Raw genomic sequence first — 14,829 nt, forward strand, 5'->3', positions numbered from 1 at the left:
GTACGGGTGTGGGTGTGCAGCACTTTAAAAAAACTTGGGTGCGGGGGTGCAGTATATATATATATATATATAAAGTTCAAAAGTTGGACATAAATGATCCTGGATGCGTTGACCGCACCGAGGGTCAGGTTGACTGCACCGGGTGCCGCACCCGCATCGCGTCGATGCGGGTGCGGCACCTAGTTGGCCGAATCCCTGTGACAGTCGAGGATCAGTAAATTATCTGCTAGTCTGATATTTCTGAAGCATGCATCAGGCTGCTACATGTAAATCTAGGATGGGACTTCTGGTTTTTTAGTTGTTTTAAGCATTGCCATTATGAAGTGACCTCTGGTCTTTTAACTAGATCAGATGTTTACATCCTATAGTTCAAAGATAGAAGTAAAAGCCCTCAAGTTCCTTTGGTATCTAAGCATAGCTGACACAATAAAAAATCATGTCATAGCATATGCATACAACAACCAACAAATTCTAAACTACACTTAAGAATTTGATCATCTAAAATCCATTATATATCATAACAAATAGATTTTTCATATTGGTGAATTCCAAAACCATTATAACAAACTAAGATTTTTAAACATGTGCACAAACACTGCAAATGGATGCATGTATAAAGTGAACACAGCAGATGATTTATGTTTTACGTAATTTATTTTATGCCTGCTGCATCACACAAATTTTGGCTTACCAAATGTAAGCCTCCGAAGCCGTATCACCAAATCCAAATTTGTCATTTAAACATCTCCTTCCCTACTTTACTATCTTGGTCAGGCAGAGAATTTCTAGATAAGGAAATATTGTTTCCTTTTTTTTTCTTTTTGAAATCAAATTGACAAGAACTTTGAAGAGTGGGAGGTGCTTGAATGCATGCATGAAATACTGTGATGAAACAAATAGGCTTATTATTTACATGAAAGATACAAGATGCAACAGGCATTCATGAGATGGCATAACAGAAAAAGGTCCAAGAAAAACCAACATTAACCAATCCCATGAGCTTTCAAGATGATGTTGTAATTAAGGGAACTATTCAAATCCCCATGTTAAAAATGCAAAACCCCAGAATGTGCATACAACTTATAAGAGAGAAAAATCAGACCTGCTTATCTGAAGATATAGGCACTGACAGTGAAGCTAGCTCAGTTTTCGAAGTCAAAACCAATGATGATGACTTTGATGAAGATGAAACAAGAGCCTCCTTGTCAGGGGCCTGAGCAGATGAATCTTTGGGTGCACCGGGCTGTAATAATTGCCCTGGTGTCACCAAAGCAGGGTTTGATGCTGAAGGATCTGAAGTAGATGCTTCACTTGAAGATGCAGACTGAGACATAGACCAAACAGCAGGATTTGGTGCTGTTACAGACCAAGCCTTACTAGGGAAAGGTGTCACAATGGCATTCACTTCTTGATTAAAAGAAGGCGGTGACACTGTTAGTGAACTAGCAATCAAGTCTGGCTGTGAAAATGATGTAACAGGAACTTTAATGGGCATCATAGACACCATAGCAGAGGAAGACATGCCACTTTGACTTGGTGCACCCACTGATGACAAACTGGTTGGTACAGAGTTTGCAGCAGGCATAACAGGTAAAAGCATAGAACTGGCAAGTCCTGGCATAGATGAATTCAAATGAACATAAGGATGAACTTCAGAATGTTGTAGTGTGTGCTCCAGCGAGTGAGGAATAGCAGGTCTTTGCAGTGAATTCAAAGTCAAGTCTGGTTGTGGAAATGATGTGACAGGCATCTTAGGGGACATGGCATACAACATAGCAGAGGAGGAAGACACACCACTTTGACTTGGTGCACCCATTGATGACAAACTGGTAGGCACAGAGTTCACAGATGGCATAACAGGCAAAGGCACAGAATTGGCAAGTCCTGATGCAGATGAATTCAAATGAATAGAAGGATGTGGTAAGTTCTCCTGTGAGTGAGAAATAACAGGTCTCTGATCAAAATGAGGAATCCCATTTGATGATCCATTATCCCCATGCCAATAAATTGGCAATGAAGGATTACTATCTTGGATTGGAGGAGAAGGTGAAGGATTGGATCCAGTTTTATATGGAGGCATGTAATCCACATGGTATGGCATACTTGTTGTGGCTCTACATCCAACTGAAGCAAATCCCATGGACACTGATGGTCCATGAGAAAAGTGTGACTGCAAAGGCAGAAACAAAGAAATCAGAGTTTCATTCAAAGCAGTAAGGGACTAGGAAACTAATTAACTCGTGCCTTCATAAATTGAACCATCAAAACCATCAAATACCTGAACAATAGCAGGATCATGGTGCATCTGTCGAACATTATGGGCAGGTGGTGTGTACTTAACTTGCAAATCCTGGACACATTGAGGAAAAGAAAAAGAGTAAAGCAAAAAGAACAACCAGTTTCCTGATCCCATTATGAATAGTGTGGTATCTCAAGAATTGAAATGGTGAAACAAATGGTAACTATCTGATGCAACTGTCTTATACAAAGGACCATGATTAACAGGACATTTAGACAAAACCTATTTGTCGTACGTTCAACTCCAACATGCACTATGGTCATCAAAAGTACATGCATGCAAAGAAGTAAAACATACTTCTAAACAAATTGTTCAAATCAATAGGGATAAGAGTCAAGCTGCACAAACATCTAGCTTTACTAATCTTCTAAGTGGTTTCATCTTTTCAAAAAACTCAAACACCACAGAGGCCTTTTAATAGTAAACAAGCAACCCAAGGATATAGTCAGAATTTAAGAGCTCAATTTCTGAAGGTTTCCATCATATAAAATCATGTTGGGAAAACATGAGAAAATTTTCATATTCCAGTGATGTCAACACAATGCATAGCCCTATGGTGATATTTTGCTGCGAGTAAAATTTGTAACTGTTTCTAATTGAATAGATAAGCAAATCACCAAAGAGCTTCATATGAGGTGGTCATAACTCTAGAAATTAAATTATTATACTAAAATGCAAGCTATTACCTTTCCATAGCCTCCATCTTTCAATTTACTTTGAGAGGCACAGTTCTGTGAATATTCAACTTATTTTTTGAATCAGTAGATGTGATATAGAACCTATGTAGCACTAACATTTTCTAGAAAACTTACATTTCTAGACACATAATTTATCATTTTTGACATCATAGCATCGAAATCTTTTTTGGGTCTCAGAATACCCAAGGAAAGCACATAGAATGGCTTTAGGAGAAAGTTTATCATTTTTATCTGTCAGAATAAAGCATTTGCACCCAAAAATCCTTAACCTGCTATAATCAGGATCCCTTTTATACAAAATTTCAAATGGCAAGATTTTTTCCAAATTTTTGGATGGAAGGCGGTTAATTAGGTAAAAAGATGCAAGAGCCGCTTCGGCCCAAAATCTTTTCGGGATGTTTTGGGAAATGAGCAGAGTTCTGATTGTTTCAATAATGTGCCTATATTTTCTTTCAGTCAAACCATTTTGTTGGGGTGCTTTGGGACATGATTTTTGATGAATTATCCCATATTTCTCAAGATAGCTTTTAAAATCATTTGAGAGATATTCTCCTCCATAATCAAATCTAAAGATTTTTAGATTTGCATCAAATTGATTCTTAATCAAAGTCTTAAATGTTGTAAAAACTTCATGTTTATATTTAAGAAAATATATCCAGGTAAATCTAGAGAAATCATCTACAAATATCACATAATAGAAGAACCCTCCCTTTGAAATAACAGGTGCCGGTCCCCAAACATCCGAATGAATGAATTCAAAAGGTTTTGTAGTAAACATGGATCTTTGATAATACGACAAACTTCTCATTTTTCCAAGTGTGCAATCATTACAAACAAAATTTTTCTTACATAAATGTTTGGCAAAAGGAAGATACAAAATTTTCGTGACATTAGGGTGACCAAGTCGTTTGTGTCATACATTAATGTCTTTGTGATGCATCACATTATAAAAAGAATCTTTTGAAATTTGAAGAAAGTCCACATAGTAGATATCTCGTTTTCTAGAGCCTTCCCCAATCCATTTCCTGGACCGACGATTCTGTATCCAACATTTATCAGATGAGAATTTTACATCACATCCATGATCCGAGAGTTGAGAGACAGAAAGTAAGTTTAAATTTAGCTTTGGAATAAATCTGGTTTTCGAAATAAAAAATCCTTTTTCTTCAAAATTTTCAGTGCCTTTAATTTCTAGAGAAGTGTCATCCGCAGTTGAAGCAAAAGATGGTGATGAATGTTTTAGAAAATCGGATAAAGAACATATGTTGGGGGACATATGAAAGGAGGCACCTGAATCTAAGAGCCAAGAAGTCTTACCAGGACAAGGAGAGGTAGACGTAGCTACTCCAGAAACAACTCCCTTAAGAAGCGGTTGAAGTGCTTCCACGATTTGATGAAGAGACAGACGCCCATTTGAGGAAGTCATATTTTCTTCCTTTTTTAGAAGTGGTGGCCATGGCAAGCAACTTCTTCCATTTAGGGCAAACAGGTTTGATGTGCCCTGGTTCCTTACAAAAATGGCACACAAGTTTGCTGTAGTCTATTTTTCCTCTGTGACCACTTGATCCTTGATTTTGATTTTTGAAGTGAGGAGGCTTATAAGCTCGTACATTGTTTTCCGGTCTTAAAACAACATTAATGGCATCACTTTCTTCATTAGATGAAGTTGTAAGAACACTCAAGTTGTTTTTGCTAGAATTCATACGAGTTTCCTCCCCACTTAGCTTAGTATGACATCTTCAAGCGAAGGGAAAACAAAAGAGGAGAGGAGAGAAGACCAAATTTGCTAGAAATCGAATCTAAGACCATTCAAAAAATTGAAAAAATGATCCTCTTCCAATTGTTTGTACTTAAGCTCAATAGCTTCTCCACTCTACTTAGGCTCAAGCATCGCGAGTTTATCCCAAATGAATGACAATTCCGCAAAATATTCCCTTATGGACATTTCATTTTGTTGAAGGGCCAAAGCCCTTTTTTTGGAGATAGTACTTGTGAGATAAGTCTCTTGATGTGTACATTTTCTCAAGATAATTCCAAGCTTTTGATGCTTTCTTAAACTTGATAATATTGGCATTGATCTTAGTTTCAACTGATGAAAAAATCCAAGAAAGAATCTTGAAAATTTTCATTTCCCATTCCTCATGCCTCTTGGAATATTCTTCAAGAGCCTTGGCTCTTTCATCTCCTTCAAGGATTTTTATTTCTCCTCTCTCCATCAAAGTGATCTTAGGCTCCGGTTCGTGAATCGAGCCTTGGACATAGCCCCAAAGCCCTTTTTCCTTTAATATGTGCCTCCATATTTTCGGCCCAAACGTGATAGTTGGAGCCATTGAGTTTAAAACCGAGAGAAAAAAAGTCTTTTTCACCCATCAGAGAGAAGAGAATAGAGAAAAAATCATGTACCGCAATAAGATTTTAGGTCTTGATGTAAGAATCTTTTAAAATACTGAAGGAAGAGAAACCCCCACTCCAATCTCCAAGAAGCCAAAGGCACGTTTTTCAAGGCACCCGAAAAACGAAGAATCACACGATCTTCAATCTTTGACCAAGCTCTGATACCATGTAAAAATGTTTACAAGGAGACAATACACATACAAGCACTAATACTTCACAAAAGATGTGCACAAAGAACACTTGAACAAATACGCAAAAAATGTAAAATAATGCAAACATGTACAAATGCATGTAATACGAATATATTGAACAAATGGAGAGAAGCTTGAGACTCTCAAGCCACACTAAAATACAAGGGGAAGACCCCTATTTATACACAACTAAAGGAGCCACCTAGGGGGCTCCCAAAGGAGTCGTTGGGAGCCCCCAACGGTCAAATTTGTGACTGTTGGAGGCTCCCCAACGACTCTTTGGGGAGCCTTCCTAGGTGGCCCAAACAACGAAAAATAAAAAAGAAACAAAAAAGAAAAGAAAAAGAAAAAAAATAAAAGAGTAAAAATAAATACAATCATTTCCAAATGGAATATGCGTAAAATAGAAATGTACAAAAATACCCTTTTCAGGTAAAAGAGAAAATAATATATATATATATATATAGAGAGAGAGAGAGAGATGTATACATATATACATAGTATATATGTATATGTATCTATCTCTATATATGTATATAGGACGAAATTGAATACATTTTAACACCCGCACCCAATTTTTTTTTAAGGTGCCACATCGCTCCATCTGCACTCGTATCCGCACCCGCACCTATGTGACATAAGATAAAACCAATCTTTGATACATTCATTATAGATCCATTGGCAGAGCGAAATGCTCCACCACATGGTCTACAATTGGTTCACAAGGACTCATTGGCAGTCATGTGGCATGAAGCCCCTCAGTCTATTAACCAACCTGAATGTATGCTAAGAATATCTGGAAAAGCACTATTAGAAGTAGAGAAAACATGAGATGATTGAGCAAGATAAGGAGAGGCAGCTGAAAAGAACGATTGAGCCAAGAATTGATGAATCTTTTGGATCTCATCCAACAATTGAGAGTAACCTGTTGTGGATCAAAAGTAGCTGCAATTGTAGGAAACGTCTCCTCTCTCCTTGGAGTCCTCTCACCCCCTAAACCACCAGATGCAGTAGAAGTACTAGCCGCTGCTCCAAACTTCTTCTTAAGAGCTGGGCATGCATTTTTCATATGCCCCAGTTCTTTGCAATAGTAGCATCTCACACCACTCATGTCCCCTCTATAAGTCCCAGTTGATCCCATATGCACTCCACCTCGCATTCCTCCTTGTTTAGTAACAACCAACACAAACTCTTCCGGTGATTGAGTACCAAGAGATTTGATCTTGGTTTCATTTATTAAGAGCTCATAAAGTGTATGAGTGAGAGTAGGTAAAGAGGCTTTATGTAGTATGTGTGTTAAAATAGAGCATGCATATGGATCTGGATCCAGATCCATACGCACGATGTTGTTGACATGCGTTTCACATTAATACGCATGATGTTGTTAACGTGCGTGTGTGTTTTATTTTCATTAATGGCATTTATGTAATATAGTCCCATTGTAAATTACTTTATATATGTGGACGATTAGGGCTCGGTGGCTGTGTTCTGCCGCCCCAGCCTATTTGCATCTCTCTCCTTGTCTCTCCCTCTTCGTCTCTCCCTCTTCTTTATTTTCTATTGTTGTGCAGCTTGCATTGCGGTAAAGGCCCCTCACCGAATCTCATATGGTATCAGAGCTTCAATCCAAGTAAGTTCCAAGTATTCTCTTCTCTCCTATTGTTCTTCTTCTCCTTCTCATACTCCCCTATTTATTCCTCTTCTTGTTTCTGCCCTGTTGGGTAGTTAGATCTGCCTGTGTGCCTATTTCTTTACCTTCCTTTCTAATATCATCTTCTTAGTTCTGCTTTATTCACGTTTTGCAAACTTTATCTGTCTAAAATAAGAAATAATGTATTACACTATTTCACGTTATATTTGTCTACAAACTGTTAGCTGATTGATTGATGTGCGTATGAATTGATATCGATATTCCTTCCTCTGGTTATATCAGATCTGGGTTTCCTCCAAACCCTAATCTCAATCCCTCTTTCTTCTCTATTCTTCTCGTTTTCTTCATTACTTTTAAGACATTCTTCATTACTTTTAAGACAGATATGATCACGTCAGATTTGGTATATCGTTCTTCTTGGGATTTAACCTACTCATTTACTGTCGGTAAGTTCTTTGTCGCGAACCACAACATACCATCGCCCCTCTTTGATTTCTGCCTATTCCTTTCTCTGATTTGTTTCTTTGTTCACCATATTGTTGTTTACCTTTATGTATCGTTGATCGTTCATAAAAGATTCCTTTATATATTGTTGTCCCTTATGTAATAGTGATTTTCACATTCACTATTATAAATCTTCCTTCTTCCTTTTAAACCAGCAGTAAAATCAGTCTTGTGCTTCTCTACGCAACGTCTATAGACAGACTTCTTCAAGGCATTGACTGTGCAAGTACATGTTTTATTGAAGCTCTTGTCTTGTCTGCTTATTCATTGTTTCGTTGATATGGATTCCTACTCGACTTCTTTCGGTCCCTCTGCTACTTTTTTAAACCAACTTGTTACAGAAAAACTCACCCATTCTAATTTTTTAACATGGAAAAGACAAATACTTCCGTTCATACGAAGTTAGGATCTTGATGAACATCTGGATGGTTCTGTTTCTGTGCCACCACAACTCATTTTGCAGGAAACCAAGAATGAGAAGGGTGACACAATTACCAAATCTGTTAAAAATCCAGAATTTACAGCTTGGAGGAAGCAGGATCAGTCTTTGGTTGCTTATACTACGTCAACACTCTCTCAAGAAGTGTTGGTTACTCTTTCAGATGATTGCACTGGGGCAGATCTATGGAGTAAGCTCTCTCAGACAAACTCTCAGATATCAGAAGCTCGAGTTATGTAATTGAAAATGAGTTTCAGAGTTTGAAGAAAGGCTTAATGACAGTTATGGAATACATAGGCCGCATGAAGAGTATTACTGACCAATTGACTATTATTGGAAGCGCTATTTCAGATAAAGATAAAGTACAACTTCTTAATGGATTGGGTCCTAATTTTGACATGTTTACCACAACTTTGTCATGTCTTCCCCACTTGCCCAACTTTGCCGATCTTCAGGCAAAACTTCTCCAGCATGAGATGATTATGAAACAAAGTGCGAAAGAAAATCAAGCAACTCGTTCTCATTCAGTTTTGGCTATGGACACTTCTGTAGGTTTTGGATGAGGGAATGGAGGAAATAAAGGAGGCAGAGGCAGAGGCCGAGGACATTTTGGGTAGGGAGGACGTGGTATCTTGCCTACACCTAATATTTCAGGCGCCTTTAATGCAGGGAATCAGAGGAGAGTGCCCACTTGCTTTTTATGTAACAAAAGAGGACATGTGAAAGCTGATTGTTGGTTTAATCTGCAGAATAGAGGCAAAATAAACAAACTTGAGAATAAGTCAGTCACCACTGTGAACACGAAAGTGCTATCTGCAGATGTGCAACAACTTTTACTATCAGCATTGTCACAGATGATGATCAAATAAAATGAACAAGGAGAATGGTATGTTGACTCCGGTGTTGCCACTTATGTCACGGGTAATGCGGATAAGTTATCTCACTTATTGCCTTATCTTGAAAAAGGTAGTAGTTACGGGAGATAAAACTTCTCACTCCATTAGTCATATTGGCAATGCACATATTCCTATGTCAAAGTCCTCACTTCACTTGTCCAATGTCCTTCTTGCTCCAAATATTAAAAAGAACAATGTCTCTGTGGCTAAACTTGTTGACGATATGAATTCTTCAGTTGAATTTACTCCCTCCTCTGTTTATGTTAAGGATCAAAGAACGAAAGAGACATTCGTTGAAGAGGAGCGACGAGGAAACATGTACGTCTTCAAGAAGATTCCCTCAGTTCCAGTCTAAGTCACAGGGACTCGGCAAAACAGGTGTCGTGCCCACGTCGACGCGGGTGCGCGTGCGGTCAACACGACCCTGGGTGCGGTCAACGCACCTAGGGTCATATTTGTCCACATTTTGGCGTTAAAAAAAAATCCCCGATGAAAAGGAGGATTAGGGCAAAAAATTTTTTTTGCCCCTAATCTCTTCTCTCCTCTCCCCCTGAGCTCGAGCTCTCTCCTATCGACACCCCAGCTCCTCCTCTCCTTTCGCAGGTATGTACCCTCTCTCGCTCTCTTCTTGTGTTGGCAGGGGAGGGGCCGAGCCCCCCCCCCCTGCACCCTCTTGCTCTCTTGTTGGGTCAGCAGGGGAGGGGCCGAGCCCCCCTCTCGCTCCCTCTATTTTCAACAGGTGAGGGGCTGAGCCCCCCCCCCCCTCTCACTCTCTTGTTGGGTCGGCAGGGGGGGGGCGAGCACCCCCTTCCCTTCTCGCTCTCTTGTTGGGTCGACAGGGAAGGGGCCAAGCCTTCCCCCCCCCCCCCCGAGGAGGGGCTGAGCACCCCCTGCTCCCTCTATTTTCAGTAGGGAAGGGGTTGAGCCCCTCCCTGTTTTTGGCAGGGGAGGGGCCGAGCCCCCCACCCTACTCCCTTTGATTTCAGGGGAGGGGCTGAGCCCCCCTTCTCGCTCTCTTGTTGGGTCGGCAGGGGAAGGGCTGAGCACCCCCTGCTCCCTCTGTTTTCGGTAGGGAAGGGGCTGAGCCCCTCCCTGTTTTTGGCAAAGGAGGGGCCGAGCCCCCCACCCTACTCCCTTTGATTTCAGGGAAGGGGCCGAGCCACCCCTCTCGCTCTCTTGTTGGGTCGGCAGGGGAGGGGCTGAGCCCCCCCTTCTCCCTGTGTTTTCGACAGGGGGAGGGGGTTGAGTATAATTGATTTGAAAATTTTAATGTATTTTTTTTTGTGTTTTCAGGATAAAAATGACGGATAAAGGGAAAGAACTTGCGTCATCCTCATCCCAACATGTGAGTTCTGCTGCTAGTTTTGCTGATAGTTGAAGTGGGATTGATGATGTGGGGCTACTATGGGTACATGTAGATAAACTTGCAAAAACTGAAGAAGGAGGTGGTGGAAACAAGAGATTTCGATGCAAGCTCTGCAAAAGAGATTTTGTTGGGTCTTGCACAAGAGTGAATGTTCATTTGTTGAAGATGTCGGGACATGGCATTTTAGCTTGCAGAAAAGTTGATGAGGCAATGCGAAGACAATACAAGAAAATACAAGAAGAATATGAGAAGAGAAAGGCAATGGCTGATTCTTTTGCAGTTAGTGTGCCATTTGCAAGCCACCAAGAAGATGCTGAAAAAAAAAGAAAAGTCAATGTAAGAGGTAGATGAATGATACAAGCAACATTCAATACATATGGAAGAGAAGAATTAGATAGAAAAGTTGGGACGTATTTTTATTCTACTTCACTCCCATTTAATGCGGCTCGAAATCCTTATTGGAAGGATTTAGTAACATTCTTGGCAAATTGCAATTTGATCGGTTATGTGCCTCCAAGTTAAAAAAAAAATACGAACCACACTTCTTGCAGAAGAGAGGGCAAATATGAAGAGGTTGCTAGAGATTAAAAAATATTCATGGGAGCAAAATGGAGTTTCTATTGTGTCTGATGGATGGACAGATATTCAAAGGCGTCCATTAATCAATTTCATTGTTTGTTCGCTTAGTGGCCCAATATTCTTGAAAGCAGTTGATGCATCTGGGGAATATAAAAATGCAGAGTATTTGAAGGCATTGTTTATAGAAGTGATAAAATAAGTGGGTGATCAGAAAGTGGTACAAATCATTACAAACAACGCTCCAGTTTATAAAAGTGCAGCGTTGAGTTTGGAGAGTGAGTACCCTTATATTTTTTGGACTCCCTATGTAGCACACAACTTAAATCTAGACCTAAAGAGCATCTGCAACCCCAAAGAAGAAGAAAACTCACAAACATATGCTTTATGTTCATGAATTGAAGATTTAGAAAGAAATGTCAAAAGCATTAGGAATTTTGTTGTTAACCACCATCGTGCTAATGTTATATTTAATAGGCATTCTGATTTGAAATTGTTGAAGATCGCCGAAACACGTTTTGCGTCCATCATTATGATGATGAAGAGGATTAAAAGAGTGAAAAATGCTTTGATTAACATGGTAACTGATGAAAATTGGACATTCCATCGTGTTGATGATGATATCAAGGCTCAAGAAATTAAAAAATTCATTCTTGCGGTAGGCCTGTGACAACCAGCATAAAAACTTAGTCATACCCTATGAATATGAACCAATATGAGAATTTCGTTGGGGCGTTCCCTACTGAGCGACGCGCTGTACTCTATAGGCCCGGAGGCAGTGATAAATGGGCAAGGGTTGCTAGGTCGTCGCCCGGAAGCGGCGCGTCACACCGGCGCCCGGGTGTGGTGTCAAATAGGCAAGGGTTCCCTCACTTTGTTGGACGGGTGGGGGTAAAGAAGTTAGTCCAAGACCATAAAATTAGGTTAGCCACTTGGAACATAGGGTCTTTAACTGGTAAGTTGGTAGAGTTAGTAGATGTTATGTGTAGTAAAAAGATTGATATTTTATGTCTACAAGAGACCAAATGGGTAGGTGAGAAAGCAAAAGTGATAGAACCTTGGAGATATAAGATTTTGTATACAGGAATAAATAGGAATAGGAATGGAGTAGGGATTGTTATGAGTCGTGAGTTTATAGATAATGTAGTTGAGGTCCGTAGGAAGGGTGATAGGATTTTACTTATTAAATTAGTATTAGGTACGGATATTATTAATATTATTAGTGTTTATGCACCGCAAGTAGGTTTAGATGATTCCACTAAGCGTCAATTTTGGGAAGATTTAGATGAAGTAGTACAAGGGATATCTTATGGAGAAAGGCTTTTCATCGGTGGTGACCTTAATGGGCATGTAGGCATTAGTAGGGATGGATTTGAGAGTATCCATGGAGGCTATGGTATAGAAGAAAGAAACGATAGTGGAGAAAGGATTTTAGATTTTGGTTTGTCATATGATATGATCTTAGCAAACACTTGGTTTAGGAAGAGGGGGTCACACCTAGTAACATTTAAAAGTGGGGTTAATACGAGTCATATAGATTTTTTCCTACTTAGAAAGAGAGATAGGGGTTGTTGCATCGATTGTAAGGTTATACCGGGAGAAAGTGTAGCTACACAACATAGAGTCTTAATTTTAGATCTTAGAATTAGACAATGTCGCAAAAGGGATAGACATAGGATAGATCCTAGAATTAAGTGGTGGGGCACTGAAAGAAGCTAAACAAGGAATGTTTGTAGAGCGGGTAGTTAAGGAAGTTGATTGGTGTCTCGAGGAGGATTCAGAATCTATGTGGAATAAGATAGCGGGTGGCATGAGAAAGGTGGCTAAGGAGGTATTGGGTGAGTCTAAAGGCGGTGCACCGCTAGGTAAGGATACATCGTGGTGGAACGAGGATGTCGAATTAGCTATTAAGGTTAAAAGAGAGTGTTATAGAAATCTAAGTAAAAGTCGTGATAATGAGAATTTGGAGAAGTATATGATAGCAAAGAAGGAAGCTAAAAAAGTAGTTCGAAACGCGAGGGATAAGGTATATAAGGAGGTTTATGACAAGTTGGATACCAAAGAGGGTGAGAAGGATATTTATAGGATTGCAAAAATGAGAGATATGAAATCGAGGGATCTGGGTATGGTTAGATGTATCAAAGATGAAACGCAAAGGGTTTTAGTCAAAGATGAAAGGAGAGATGGAAAGATTATTTTGATAAGCTATTTAATGAAAGTCATGCTCAGGATCTTGGAGACTTTTCCATTCCTTTTCATGAGATGAATCGTGACTTCATGCGCAAGATTCAAAAGAAAGAAATTGCAGAGGCTTTGAAGAAAATAAAATCAAGAAGGGCAGTTGGCCCAGATGGTATACCTATCGAGGCTTGGAAATGCTTGGGAGAGAGGTTTAGAATGGTTGACAAATCTTTTTAACAAGATTTGGCGGACAAATAAGATGCCTAATGAGTGGAGGAAGAGTACTTTGGTGCCTCTATATAAGAATAAGGGTGATATACAAGATTGCACAAACTGTCGTGGTATAAAACTCATGAGTCATACTATGAAACTTTGGGAGACGGTGATTGAGTCTAGGTTGAGGAAGGTTGTCATGATATCGGAGAATCAATTTGGTTTTATGCCTGGAAGATCTACTATGGAAGCTATACATCTTCTTAGACAACTTATTGAGAGAAATAAAGAGAGGAACAAAGATTTGCATATGGTTTTTATTGATTTGGAGAAGGCTTACGATAGAGTACCTAGGGACGTTCTCTGCTGGACAATGATGAAGAAAGGTGTTTCTCTCAAGTACATTAGTATAATTAAAGATATGTATGAAGGAGTAGTAACCAATGTCCGCACTTGTGGAGGGGTGACAACCAATTTTCCTATAACGGTTGGGTTACATCAAGGATCTGAAGCCCTTTCCTATTTGCTATAGTGATGGATGAGCTTACGAGATCAATTCAAGAAAATATGCCGTGGTGTATGTTGTTTGTTGATGATATTGTTTTGATTGATGAGTCTAGAGCTGGGGTTAATGCTAAGTTAGAATTATGAAGACAGACATTGGAAGCAAGAGGTTTTAAGTTGAGTAAGAGTAGGACAGAATACATGGAATGTCGATTTAGTAAGCAACGAAATAGAGATCAGAGTGTAGTGAAGCTTGGTGAGCAAGAAATACCGGTGGATGATTCTTTCAAATATTTGGGATCTATCATTCAAAAGTATGGAGAAATTGATGGAGATGTAAATCATAGGATAAAGGTTGGGTGGATGAAATGGAAGAGTGCAACTGGAGTGTTGTGCGATCGTAGAATGCCATTACGGTTGAAGGGAAAGTTTTATAGGACGACTATTAGGCCCGCTTTACTATATGATACGGAATGTTGGGCTGCCAAGAGACATCATATTCAAAAAATGAGTGTAGTTGAGATGCGTATGTTGAGATGGATGTGTGGAAATACAATAAAAGATAAGATTCAGAACGAGGAGATACGTAAGAAGGTAGGCATTGCACCCATTGGAAATAAGATGAGAGAGAATCGTTTATGGTGGTTTGGACATATTCGACGAAGGCCTAATGATGCTCCAGTTAGAAGGATGGAGAAATGGGAAAATATATTAGTTAAAAGAGGTCGGGGTAGGCCTAGGAAGACATGGATGGAGGTGATAGGAAAGGATATGAATGTTTTGAACCTCACCGAGGACATGGCATTGGATAGAAATGATTGGAGGAGAAGGATTCATGTGGAAGACCCAGAATGATTTTCTTTGTTGGTTCATATCGCCGACCCCAATTGTTTTGGGATGAAGGCGTAGTTGTTGTT

At 39.6% G+C, this 14,829-nt stretch overlaps 1 protein-coding gene across 1 annotated transcript in view; it reads right to left on the reverse strand.

Annotated features, from left to right (window-relative positions):
* Positions 1–14,829, reverse strand: part of LOC149813427 (protein decapping 5-like) — a 46,400-nt gene that overhangs the window by 1,528 nt on the left and 30,043 nt on the right. The window contains exons 3-4 of the mRNA XM_089991126.1: positions 2,279–2,350; positions 1,103–2,170 (exon numbers count right to left, since the gene is read on the reverse strand). Coding sequence (XP_089847252.1) covers positions 1,103–2,170; positions 2,279–2,350 — 1,140 coding nt within the window. The remainder of the gene's footprint in view (positions 1–1,102; positions 2,171–2,278; positions 2,351–14,829) is intronic.

Source organism: Nuphar pumila, chromosome 16, assembly GCF_984573655.1.
Source record: "Nuphar pumila chromosome 16, dmNupPumi1.hap1.1, whole genome shotgun sequence".
Taxonomy (NCBI): Eukaryota; Viridiplantae; Streptophyta; class Magnoliopsida; order Nymphaeales; family Nymphaeaceae; genus Nuphar; species Nuphar pumila.